Source organism: Bacillus rossius, chromosome 12 (genome assembly GCF_032445375.1).
Source record: "Bacillus rossius redtenbacheri isolate Brsri chromosome 12, Brsri_v3, whole genome shotgun sequence".
NCBI lineage: Eukaryota > Metazoa > Arthropoda > Insecta > Phasmatodea > Bacillidae > Bacillus > Bacillus rossius.
Window position 1 is genome coordinate 49,173,183 of NC_086339.1, and position 14,033 is coordinate 49,187,215.

Sequence of the window (14,033 nt, forward strand, 5' to 3'; positions counted from 1 at the left end):
TCCCACCCAGTAAATTTATTCCTCATAATTTACTACTTCCCACACAACTTTTATTTTCCGAAAAATGGATATTTATAATAAACAGAACACGCTGTTAATTTTTTCAATACCACTATGAGGGGAAGCAGGCATATTTCTGATACAGGAAAAAAATTCCAAAAATGAAATGTGTGAAAAATAGCTTTTATAGTTCCCGGCCCAAAAACTCCCATATTCCGCGCTTGTCCAATTAAAAAACAACTAAGGTGTTCATGAAATATGCGACATCAACATTTCCAAAAATGCACTTTTAAACATTATTTCCTACATGTAAAGTGTATATATTTCAATAAAGAGACAAAAAAGTAGAGGAAAACCACTTACTCTTTCAGATAATTCCTCCCAGATATCTATGGCAATTCTAGTATTAGGAATGTAGTGACCAGCCATGTTATGTTACAAGTCTATTCCTTGTAAAATAAATATATTTCCGCATATCATTAGTCTATTTGTTCTAAAAAAAAAATATTCCAGAAATACTTTTTCGGATAGCTAACTGTAATAACGCAAAACAAATAATAAAATAAAATTTTAACAACCTAACCAAAATTCAACCTAAGTCAATTTCCATGTTTATAAGCGAATCGACAACAGATAGTAGTCTTCCATGATGGTTTCTAAGAAAATTCCTCAAACAAAAAACATTTACCCAAATCATAAAATTCAATTTTAAAATTGTCTGGCATCATTTTAACAGAAAATAGAATAATCCAGAATTACCTAAAGTATAATATAAACAAACGGCAAGTTATAGTAAAGCTTAAGGAAAATTGCTATAAACTACTCACTTAGACAAAAAATTCGCTGCGAACCAAACAAATTATTGTGCACACATACAAAAAGCGATTGCTGTAAGCTTTCTTAACAAAGTGTTGACGCCGTCCCCGATGCCTGATCTGAATTTACGTGAATTTACTGTTTAATTTAATTTTGGGTTCTCAAGGGCGGGGTTCCTGGCCTCGTGACTGCAGGCAGGGACGCGGCGACAAAGGGCCCCCCGGGCTGTTATGGCCTCCCAGGACGCCTTATTAATGAAACACACACGTACTTGTAGCTGTTTTATTGCGTAGCACCATCTACACGTCACACGTTCACGTAACTGGCCGCTTCATCGTCGACCTAAGCTCCGCGCACGATGAACCTGTTCTGGCTTATGCGAGAGTACTTGGACGCAACGTGAAGTGCGTGGGCGATCGGTCCCGCAAATTACTTATGAGAACACATTACACTATAAGGACGGCAGGTCCCGCGAATTTACTTATGAAAACACATTACACTATAAGGACGGCAGGTCCCGCGAATTTACTTACGAAAACACATTACACTAAATCACTGTGGTTAGTCCCGCACAGGAGGATATGCACAGGCGGCTAGTCCGCGGGGTGGCGAGGGCCACGTTAAGCTGGGTACGGACACGGTGGAATCTGGTATGATATCACACACGTGGCCGTGGCACGTCCCAGTTGATGACTCGTCCGAATGTTTGTGGTCGCGTTTGGCGCAGTGCCGCCCTGCATGGGCAAAGAACTATGTCCCGAGGTGGGGCGTTATAGCGTGAGGCGCAGGTGCCACGAAGGATCACCTAATTGATTACGTAAGATATAAAAAGTCCCGGGATGGGATACACATTTTATTAATAGACCGCGCGAGGTCGCTAACGGCCGATTTGGGCCGACCAGGGAGATGATATAAAAGCGGTTTGGCTATAATTACCTATTGCAGTTACAGGATGTTGGCGCGAAAGTTGAAGGCTCCCCGTGCGTGGGCTGCCGGCCCGGGCGAGTGCTGGATGGCGACTGACTAACCTCCCTGGCCGCCGGGGCCAGGGAGGGGGGAAATTCCGCGGGAAAACTGCGGAGCGCGGGAAGATGACTTCGGCCAGGTTTGTGAATGATAACCCTTTATAAAATGATTATTAAATTAACATTAATTACTGATGGTTTTAGATTTATTAGTTTCTGTTTATATTATCAAATGCATGAATAAACAATACCCTTGCGCAGTGCCACACCCGGCCGGGCGCTTTGCACACGTTGGAGGCCGTGACTGACGTCACGCCGTTCGGGGCACTGCACTACGTTGCGCGCACGGGCGCGTTCGGGGCGCGGCACTTATCAGGTGTTGACACATAACGGCCTGTGCTCTCAGAGGGAGCACTGACGGCGGCGTCAGTGTACTATCCACTTCTTCTAGTTGGGTTCACATATTTTCTGAATATGTATTTAGCAATAAATGTGTGCACCGAAAACTTGCAGTAGTCCGCGCGAAATCGGCTGTGTTGCACAGTGTGTGGCAACAATTGGTCAGACTGTTTGCTTAATCAGACAACACTGTGACACAGTTTGTCGCAAACTGTATTGTCATCATAGCTATTGCGGGCCTTGTGGTCCGTATACCAGAACCCAACATCGAACCAAAGACCCGTGAAGAGTTCCCGGTAGCAGAATGCTGCCCACTACCTCTTCTTGTGAAATAGAGTTTATGTGTGGATGACTGTGGAAAGTATGATACTGGGTTACTTTTAAGGTGTTGTTAAAATTTGATTCTTTGGCGGAATAGTGGAAGGGACTCGAACCTACTGTGCCGGAAATTAGGCATTTCGTCACTTTTTTTTAATTTATTCTATAATTTTAAATTTTTTTTGGGGTTTCCATTTTTTTAATTTATCTGGTGGTTGATGGGGGTGATTTACTTTTGTTAGGCCGGTGTACGCCACCGATTTAAACTTGGTGCCAGTGGACCGAAGCCCCTTCCCAGGGGGCCAATCTGATATTTTGCTGTCTAATGTGGACATGGTCAGCCCGGTTGAAATTTCTCTCGCCTGCAGTCACGCCCCGAGTTTGTAATTTTAATTCCCTGCATGACCAAAACTGCTTTAAGAAGCTCCTGGGCTGCAAGCTGCTACCTTGTAGAGGCCTGCTGAGAAAAGCATGTCTCGTCACGAAGCGGTCTCCAGTGGAGCTGCGTTCCCACCTTAGTGGCTATTTCTGCCCCCCCTTCCTCTCTCTCCTCCTCACTTTAGTTCTGAGAAATTAAGCTAAGAGCAGTGACCGGACGGGACGATGACCTGATGCAAAAACCTTCTCCCGGGTCCGACAGACACATCCCTGACATCTAGCGGCAAAAAAAAGTAACCGCGGGCCTGGTCGCCAGCGTGCAGAGCTTACCCTCATGACACCTGGTGGCAAGTCTGCTCACCACCTCAAGTAGTTCCCCCTTACCCCGCTAGAAGGAAGCGTCGCGGTGCCATAAGGCACTATGCTTTCCTCTCGCGGCCCGGAGAAGTCGATTGTTCCTTGCTATCGTTTCGGTCCGGTAGAGAGCGCGCATGTCGTGTTGTTGTCACGACCGCCTCGGACTCCGGAAATTTTCGGCTTAGAACCGAACCTACCCCCTCCTTTGACCCGGGGCCTTACCGCCCGATTTAATTAGGTGCTTTGGCCGATTGCAGGGCACTCAGCCCTCTGACCTCGGCTACTGACCTCGTCTTCTCTACGTGCTCTGCGCTAAGAGGCTTTTTGCGGGAACGGTGATTTTCGCGTGCACGAGAATGTAGTCAGTTTGCTTAAGGGATGTGATCCCGTTTGTACAGTAGCCAGGCAGAGGTAGTTTTTAGAAAAGTCATGTGTAGTTAAATTTTTATTTCTTCTTATTTAATTCTAAAAATTCCGGTTTCGTCCGCGCATCCTGATTTCTCGGTCCGCGGCATCCTGATGTTGGCGCGAGACACCTAGTGAGCTCCGAACTCTACACCCTGGTTGGTGAGTAATTTTTTTCTTTCCCCCCCCCCCCCCATTCCCGTTTGTTTGCCTTTTGCGCCGACGGTATAGGACTGTCTGGAAGCAAGTCTAATTCGTTTTGGATTTGATTTGGGTTTCAGACAGGGTCGAAGTGCTGGAGAGACAAATTGCTCCCAGCTCGTGGTCCTGCACCTCCACTGCGGGTCACGTTAGAAGAGAGGTTTCCGCGACCCGACGTTATTTTTTGAAGACCCGGGTGGTAATGTGAAATCAACATCCCCCCCCCCCCCCACTTTCTAGCTACGAACTACATTAATCGAATGAATAGCCTACCAGCGAACAGTGCTTTCCTCAAGAATATGTAGAATCAATTAAACTAATCATCGATGTAATTGTTGGGACATTCAAATTTGGTGCAATTTTCAAATTTTTAATCATGTAATAATTTTTGCTAAGGTGTAACATGTACTGTTTTAATTAATCCTGGGGCGCCCCCTTTAACTTTGTTATTTACTAAGATTTTTATTGTCAGGGTTGAATAATACGAACACAAAATTCCTTAATAATAAAACAGGGAACCTATAGACCAAGCTACTTGTGTAGTGTTAATTTATTTATGATATACCTTGTTCCCTTAAAAGATCCACCAACTCCCCAGTTGCTTGTGTCAGGGAGTTCCAAATTATCTTGTTCTCCACCTCGTGCCACCTCTGGTCAATAACTTAATTGTCTCATTTTTCTTGCCCAGCAGTTTCCAAGGCTCTCTTTTTAATTAATTTAAAATAATTCAATTTTGAGTCACGAGGGGCGTTACAATTGGTAGCAGAGCGTGGTTTGGTCTATAGGCATACCTAAATAAAGTAGGCATACCAAAAATAAAATAAAAAAAAAATTAAATTAATTAATTTTTGTGATAACAATTTTGTAATAATATTGTAAACTGATCGCTGGTACACCCGCTAGTTGTAATGAGTTAAATTTTTAAAATTTATATTGAGTTTTAAAGTCCCGTGCGGACTTAGTTAGCGCGTAGCGCGCGAGACGTCCTTTAGCCAGACAGCTGTCCCGACAGCGGCGCAGTTATCAGACGTGACACGCGCAAGGTTGCAGAAACACCCCCCCCCCCCTCCCCGTTTTAACCCTCTTCAGCCCGGCCGACGGCCGGTGTTATCTTATCCCGTACGTGTCGGAGCGCTCGTGAGGACTCTCCCCTCCCCCAAACCCCGCAAGTCCCAGAGGTCGCTTACCTCTGGTCAATAACTTAATTGTCTCATTTTTCTTGCCCAGCAGTTTCCAAGGCTCTCTTTTTAATTAATTTAAAATAATTCAATTTTGAGTCACGAGGGGCGTTACAATTGGTAGCAGAGCGTGGTTTGGTCTATAGGCATACCTAAATAAAGTAGGCATACCAAAAATAAAATAAAAAAAAAATTAAATTAATTAATTTTTGTGATAACAATTTTGTAATAATATTGTAAACTGATCGCTGGTACACCCGCTAGTTGTAATGAGTTAAATTTTTAAAATTTATATTGAGTTTTAAAGTCCCGTGCGGACTTAGTTAGCGCGTAGCGCGCGAGACGTCCTTTAGCCAGACAGCTGTCCCGACAGCGGCGCAGTTATCAGACGTGACACGCGCAAGGTTGCAGAAACACCCCCCCCCCCCCTCCCCGTTTTAACCCTCTTCAGCCCGGCCGACGGCCGGTGTTATCTTATCCCGTACGTGTCGGAGCGCTCGTGAGGACTCTCCCCTCCCCCAAACCCCGCAAGTCCCAGAGGTCGCTTACCTCTGAGAGAGACGCTAACCAGACTAACTTATACGTCTTTCGGCCGTCATAATAATTATAAACAGAGCACATTGTGTGTTCGACCAGTATTTTGTTTACTAATGAGGCCCCCCCAAAAATAAATTACTATAATGTCCTTTCGGACTGTCGTGTATGTTTGTATTTTTTGTCTCTCTGCGCTTGTGCGCGCGCCGCCATGTTATCTCGTCACCTCATGACAGGGCCGCCAACTGCGCGGAACCCACTCTCCTCTCCTGTGTGCTCCAGCCACGTGCCAAGTACTTTGTTAACAAACTACCCATGCTTTATATGTCCTAATAATATTATTTTCATGTCACCAAACCAGGCACTATATTTAATCTATACTGCACTAAATCTAGCAGCGAAGTATTTTCTTAATCTAGGGGAACTTGAAATATAACATAATAATTTTATATATGTAACTTATAACAATATTAACTATACAAATAATAATAATAATATAATCAAGTGTATAAAAAAAAAGTTTTTCACCGAAAGTAAGCACCTACGAGGTGACTAGCCTCATTTTATATTTATACTAATCACCGAGAGTGGTGAAATCCTTTTCAACCTCCAACGAGAGGTCCCCTAAATTAATTTGTGTATGTTTACGCATCCGTTTCTAGGCTAGCACATTCGAGGTAATTTAAGATATTTTAATTTTTAATTTTTTTTACATACGTATGTCAGTCTTTAACAAGCTACTTGACGTAAATAGTTTTAATATTTTTTTTTACTCAGAAATACCTCTCTGATATTTTTTGAATCTTCATGAATCTTGTTCGACGATTTTATATATTTAATTTCTGATTACGTTCCTTTTTTTTAATAAGCATAATTCGCAAAGTAAGCAAGAATAATGTTTGTAGTGATTTTTTTTACTGATGTTGCGTTAATACTTTTACATGTTTATTTCTTTATTTTTCCTTGTACGTAAATGTGATGTACAGTGACGTACATAGAGTCTGAGCACAGAAGCTGTCACATTTAGCCATTTTTTTTCTTTTTCTTTTGCATTCTACCCCAAAGTTATATTTCTTTTACATCGTTATCGATGAGATGCTTTATTTAAGTGACTTCCAGACGGCAAACTGGTTTCTTTTATGTGTTTTTCTAAAATAGGAGCTAGGTCAAGCTAGCCAACGAGCGGCGCAAAAGTTAGGGTCCTCTGAGACAACGAGCCATGACCAAGGTCCTCTGAGTGAAAAATCTCATGACCATTTTCGAGTGTGCTTTGGGTTACATTCCCACCACTCATCTTTGGACGGCCTATGTTAAAACCCCCTCTCAGGCAGTGCGAAGCCTATCAGCAGTCATGGAAGATCTAACCGCTCCATTATAAGTTATCCATTTTTGATTTATAATTGTTGGTTTATTGCATGTTACATTTCTTTAAATAATTTAAATTTGAGTGCGAAGAGTCGTTAATTTATCGTTTTGTTTGCAGAATACTTTTAAATAATAAATATTAGTTAATAATAAACATCAGAGTGGTATGCGCAGAAATTTCTTAATTTATCGAATATTTAATATTTTTTAAATTCATTCATTCATACGGATTGTTGATCTTTTGGGGTTTTCATCCCCAATCATTTAAAATTCCGCCAAGGGAATACCACCCTTAGGCCCTGTGTCACTCTGGGACTGAGGCTCTGTTTCGCCTTCGAGCAAGCAGCAAATTCGACCGTCTTCTCCATCGCCTGACTGTGCAGGGCTGAGTACCAATGCCTTCGGCTTCTTATGGAAAGACTATTGTACAGGGGTTTACATTCCCACTTTCATTATTTTCAGAGGTACACAAATCCCCACCTTTCATAACTGGCACCCGACGGACCAAATTCCGGTTCTGGCCCAGTGTTTTAGGCCTGCCTCACAGCGCCCATGTTTAGAGTATTTGTCACGTGACACCATTCCCAACATCTGAGATCAATTTTCCTCATGACATAATTCACCGTTATAGGTAATTTAATTTATTATAATACACATTCGATGTGATCAACATATTTTTTTTTGTAAGTAGTAGGATACAGGCGAACCTGGTTACTCGCCCAACCAAAGAATATCATTGATGCAGTTATTTTCCCTATATGCTCCGCATTCAAGCGGGGGAGTATGTGCCAGAAATTAGGCATTTCGTCACTTTTTTTAAATTTATTCTATAATTTTAAATTTTTTTTGGGGTTTCCATTTTTTTAATTTATCTGGTGGTTAATGGGGGTGATTTACTTTTGTTAGGCCGGTGTACGCCACCGATTTAAACTTGGTGCCAGTGGACCGAAGCCCCTTCCCAGGGGGCCAATCTGATATTTTGCTGTCTAATGTGGACATGGTCAGCCCGGTTGAAATTTCTCTCGCCTGCAGTCACGCCCCGAGTTTGTAATTTTAATTCCCTGCATGACCAAAACTGCTTTGAGCAGCTCCTGGGCTGCAAGCTGCTACCTTGTAGAGGCCTGCTGAGAAAAGCATGTCTCGTCACGAAGCGGTCTCCAGTGGAGCTGCGTTCCCACCTTAGTGGCTATTTCTGCCCCCCCTTCCTCTCTCTCCTCCTCACTTTAGTTCTGAGAAATTAAGCTAAGAGCAGTGACCGGACGGGATGATGACCTGATGCAAAAACCTTCTCCCGGGTCCGACAGACACATCCCTGACATCTAGCGGCAAAAAAAGTAACCGCGGGCCTGGTCGCCAGCGTGCAGAGCTTACCCTCATGACACCTGGTGGCAAGTCTGCTCACCACCTCAAGTAGTTCCCCCTTACACCGCTAGAAGGCAGCGTCGCGGTGCCATAAGGCACTATGCTTTCCTCTCGCGGCCCGGAGAAGTCGATTGTTCCTTGCTTTCGTTTCGGTCCGGTAGAGAGCGCGCATGTCGTGTTGTTGTCACGACCGCCTCGGACTCCGGAAATTTTCGGCTTAGAACCGAACCTACCCCCTCCTTTGACCCGGGGCCTTACCGCCCGATTTAATTAGGTGCTTTGGCCGATTGCGGGGCACTCAGCCCTCTGACCTCGGCTACTGACCTCGTCTTCTCTACGTGCTCTGCGCTAAGAGGCTTTTTGCGGGAACGGTGATTTTCGCGTGCACGAGAATGTAGTCAGTTTGCTTAAGGGATGTGATCCCGTTTGTACAGTAGCCAGGCAGAGGTAGTTTTTAGAAAAGTCATGCGTAGTTAAATTTTTATTTCTTCTTATTTAATTCTAAAAATTCCGGTTTCGTCCACGCATCCTGATTTCTCGGTCCGCGGCATCCTGATGTCGGCGCGAGACACCTAGTGAGCTCCGAACTCTACACCCTGGTTGGTGAGTAATTTTTTTTCTTTTCCCCCCCCATTCCCGTTTGTTGGCCTTTTGCGCCGACGGTATAGGACTGTCTGGAAGCAAGTCTAATTCGTTTTGGATTTGATTTGGGTTTCAGATAGGGTCGAAGTGCTGGAGAGACAAATTGCTCCCAGCTCGTGGTCCTGCACCTCCACTGCGGGTCACGTTAGAAGAGAGGTTTCCGCGACCTGACGTTATTTTTCTGAAGACCCGGGTGGTAATGTGAAATCAAGATCCCCCCCCCCACTTTCTAGCTACGAACTACATTAATCGAATGAATAGCCTACCAGCAAACAGTGCTTTCCTCAAGAATATGTAGAATCAATTAAACTAATCATCGATGTAATTGTTGGGACATTCAAATTTGGTGCAATTTTCAAATTTTTAATTATGTAATAATTTTTGCTAAGGTGTAACATGTACTGTTTTAATTAATCCTGGGGCGCCCCCTTTAACTTTGTTATTTACTAAGATTTTTATTGTCAGGGTTGAATAATACGAACACAAAATTCCTTAATAATAAAACAGGGAACCTATAGACCAAGCTACTTGTGTAGTGTTAATTTATTTATGATATACCTTGTTCCCTTAAAAGATCCACCAACTCCCCAGTTGCTTGTGTCAGGGAGTTCCAAATTATCTTGTTTTCCACCTCGTGCCACCTCTGGTCAATAACTTAATTGTCTCATTTTCCTTGCCCAGCAGTTTCCAATGCTCTCTTTTTAATTAATTTAAAATAATTCAATTTTGAGGCACGAGGGGCGTTACACTACGTGCTGCTGAAGGCAATGCGATGAATAAAGATAGACAACACTTCTTTTCCTAGAGTCATCTGCAACAGATGTAGGTGCCCATACAGCACACAATGTTTCAGTAACATGTCTGTGATATTGCAGTAACATTACTATGTTTCGAATAGATTACATTTCATCTGTAATGTTTCTGGAATATTTCATAAACATTTCATTGTACACATTGTACTCATGTCTATAAATGAAGTTTCAGATACATTTCAGCAAGATTCCTTTGGCAATATTACATTGTGGTTGATTCTGAAATGTATCTGAGACATTATATTGAAACTTCCCATCATGCTTGTTGGCACTGAAGTTTAGAAATCTTTGTCTTTGGGTATTATTTTTTGTTTTGGCGCAGTATTTTGGTACTTGGATTTTTGTATGTGGTGAATAAATTGTAAGTTTGAACATTATTTATTTCATGTTAGTTTACTATTTTTTTTTTTTTTTTTTCGCACTTAAGCAAGTACCGGTATAGAAACAATCTTTTATGCATCTTCGAAATGTGTAAAGCTGTAGGTTAAGGAATGTCAGTATGCTTATTATGCTCAAACATTCCCTTGCCATATTTATATGTGCGCTGTTTTCAGTCTGATTTTTAATTTATGTGATGCATTAACAGGATATTCGCGATTTAATAAAATTGCTAAAGCATCTAACAAGTTTTCTACTTACTGTAGCTATGCCGCTATATGGTCGACTGTAGAACACGAATGCTAATGTATGGGTTAGTCCCTTTAATGTTATCTTTAGTTAAAAATCACAAATATAGGCTTATAGGTTCCTAAATATTTTTGTTTTAATAGCATTTGATTAAACCAATTAATTTTATTCAGTTATCACCTTCGGGCTTTTATAATATACTTAAGTAAATATATTTCATAACCTATAATATGTAGTTAAGGGTAATTTATGTTTATTTACTGTGCACAACACATAAATTTATTATGTTGTGTTTATTTTAATATAAATATTAAAGTGTTTAGTTTGAAATAATTTACAATTCTACTGGTTAAGTTATTATTTTTATTATGTTCCGCACTCTGTAGTACTTACATTGTATGTTGTAGGCCTACGTATTACTATTAAGGGAAATTTAATAAAGCCTGCTATTATATCTGGCTTGTCATAAATGTAATTTATTGTAAGGGAATGCACTAGGCCTACACATATAATTAGACAGCGGTTTCATTAATTGCCATTTCGCTTAACAAAGTTATTTATGCAATCTGGCCTTCATTTTAATGGTGGACTGGAATTTCAGCGCAAAATAATTGAAATAAGTTTTGTCCTTTACCGCAGAGAAGGTACAAGTCTTTGAGTTGTGTTGTACTAAGCATAAGCATCATTGGAATTTCTATTTAAATTAGTTTATCTTATGCTAAATTATGGTAGTAACCATGTATGTTAGATTTGGAGAGTTTGACAAAACCTAATTCCATCCATTATATTGCAATAAAGGAAACACATTTAATGATGATTTATTAGATTACATGTGTATAGTTATGTAGTGGTACAATTTAAATAATGAAAATAAACATTAAATGTGCACTACAAAGGATAATATTGAGAATCTGCTCAAAAAATTACTAGAAATTTTAGAGTATTATTGCAAAAAAATATGGGCTGAATTGTAATGATGTAACATCACAGGCACTGTTCGACAGACACTTATTAGGAAATCATTAGGATTTAAATTTAAGTTGACGTCGTCCGGCGGACGACCACCCCAGAGCCCGACCTGCACCCGCCAGTATACGCTCCCGCTAACGGAACACACCCCTGGCCATGGCCCACCCGAGTCAGGCGAGCCGAACAGCAATTAAAGGCAAACCCGCGAAAACCTGAGTAGACAAGAGAAGAACCGTACCCATTCCTCCTGGAACATTAAATTAGGATTTTAGCGACAATAAAGTCTCTTCCAGACACACCTATTTAGAGTCTAGCGTAATGAGGTCAAACCTGGCGCAAGAGAGGCCGAGCCTCCCTCGGACGCCATGCCAGTTCGGCAGTTCATCACGGCTCGCGGACCGGGGCGGACCTACGTCCCACGGAGAGGCAACAACCTTTGTCTTCATCGAAAGTAACGTCCGGTAAATATAGTCACTAATTAACAGAACCCCTTTTATTACTTAAACTCTCCGTGAGTACCCGGTCCCCCTTTTCGGTCCAGGACCTAATCCGACCGCAATAGTTTAAAGACACCCCGCACCACACTTGGTCAGCGGGGTTGATCTTCAGTATACGGCACGGGCCGCCTCCCGCAACTCACAGAACTTTACTTAAGGTCACGCACACGGCGCTGACCACAAACCCGAAAGGGAGCTTGGACAAACTTAATTGCGGTGCGTGTTTCACCACAGTGGGCACAACACCCGCGCAGAGACATTCGTATACGGGATTGGCCGTCTCCAATCGCCTACCCCTTAACTCAGTGTATTTTTGTATCCCGTATTTTGCATTACTAACTTACGTCACCCGAGTAACGAGTGCCACGTAACTTGTGCGCGCCCCCTTAATTCAGTGTATTTTTGTGTCCCGTATTTTGTATTACTAACTTACGTTACCCGAGTAACGAGTGCCACGTAACTTGTGCGCGCCCCCTTAATTCAGTGTATTTTGTGTCCCGTATTTTGTATTACTAACTTATGTTACCCGAGTAACGAGTGCCACGTAACTTGTGCGCACCCCCTTAATTCAGTGTACTTTTGTGTCCCGCCTTTGTGTTACGAAATTACGTTACCCGCGTATGAGACGTCACAGCGTCCGAGGCCCACGTAACGCGGAACACAAACAATACGGCGCCACGGAATAACGAGTAAACCCCCCCCCCCCCCCCCGGGGACCTCTGTAGAGTGTTGTATTGTGTACGACTCACTCCTATGAATAAAAGGTACGACACCACCACCTCAACTCCACGTCTCTTATTTAAATATCATCCTACGCAACACCGCCGCCGGCCCTAGTGGGCCACGCAGGGGCACATACATCCACGACCCCAAACTCACGACTAGAGCCGAGCTAGTCTGGCGCCCACCCGGACAATACGTATCAAGAACCGCCTTTTCCTACTAGGAGCCACACCGGGACTCGAGCCCGAGACCCCGGACGACGGCATTTGGCGCCCGCTGCGTGGGGCAGAAAATAACGTGAAAATTTTTTTTTCCCCCCTTCTGGACATTTTCGAGATAAATTCACAAACAGGCAACAGCGGAGACACGAAACGACCATTTTGGACACAGGAAGGGTCGAAGGCCAGACAGACCGGCGCGACGAGGCGAGCGGACAAAGGACACTCCAACCCCCCACCCCCGCACGTCATCACGGCGAGGCGAGCAACGGAGCGACGTCACCACCCCCACCCCGCGCGGACCGTTTTCTCCTCCTCTTTGTGTGGCTGTCCGGGCGCTCTCGGCCATCGCCTCACACGCCCATTCGCACCCCCGCCCGCGCCGCAGCCATTCTCGGCCATTTTTTTGTGCGGCTGTCCGGGCACCTGCCTAGCCGGCGAGCGCGACCCCGCGCGCAGACTTGCACAGCGCGCACAGAGCCACGAGTGAAAAACACGAATCGACACAGCTGAACACGCACGATAACAAGAGATGGATGCGGACGAATGCATCGGGTGGTACCACCTCTACCCGAGTTGGTACTTAAACGGCAGGATCGCCGCGGGGTACGAGTGTGGCTATTGTCAAGAGTATCGCCTATATGGAATGACGATGTGTGGAAACCTGTCGTGTCCTAGGGGAAGTAGCATGGGCTACCACTGCGACGAGTGTGCCGGCCTATGGCATCGTGACTGCACCAACGAGCGTGAAGGGACTTTGAGGCGCGAGGCCTTCACATTCACGTGCGCGCGATGTACCGCAGAACGAGCCACCCAAGTAGGTATTCGAAAGCAATGCTAATAATTCCTCCCCTACGATACGCCGCGACGATTCACGACATCGAAACGCCACTCACGCAGACGCATGACATATCACGAATGCACGCCCCGACGACATCCGCACCGTCACGTACAACCGTCCCGACGCCGACGACCTTCATCATGCCGCCAACAATCCCGCTCCCGTCGCCTCCTGTCCCGGAGCCACCAACCTCGGCGTCCCTCGTAGACCTGATGCCTCCCGACCCAAGTCCGGAAACACCGTCACCAGCGAGACCACGCTTCATCAACCTGACGCCACTCACGCCGACGCACTACGCCTCACCATGGACGCCTTCCGTCCCGACGCCGACGCTCGTCAACCTCTCGCCGCCAATCCTGCTCCCTCCACCTCCGTGCCCAAAGCCACCAGCCTCAACACCCCTCGCAGACCAGACGCCACTCAACA

At 44.2% G+C, this 14,033-nt stretch overlaps 1 protein-coding gene across 3 annotated transcripts in view; it reads right to left on the bottom strand.

The window, feature by feature from the left end:
• Positions 1 to 625, bottom strand: part of LOC134537922 (uncharacterized) — a 35,370-nt gene extending 34,745 nt beyond the window's left edge. For 2 of the 3 annotated variants that reach the window (XM_063378885.1, XM_063378886.1), the window contains exon 1: positions 364 to 603. In XM_063378885.1, coding sequence (XP_063234955.1) covers positions 364 to 429 — 66 coding nt within the window. In that variant the 5' untranslated portion in view covers positions 430 to 603. Of the gene's footprint in view, positions 1 to 363 lie in introns of all 3 variants that reach the window. The other variant, XM_063378884.1, reaches the window with a different exon arrangement.
• Positions 626 to 14,033: the final 13,408 nt, after the last annotated feature.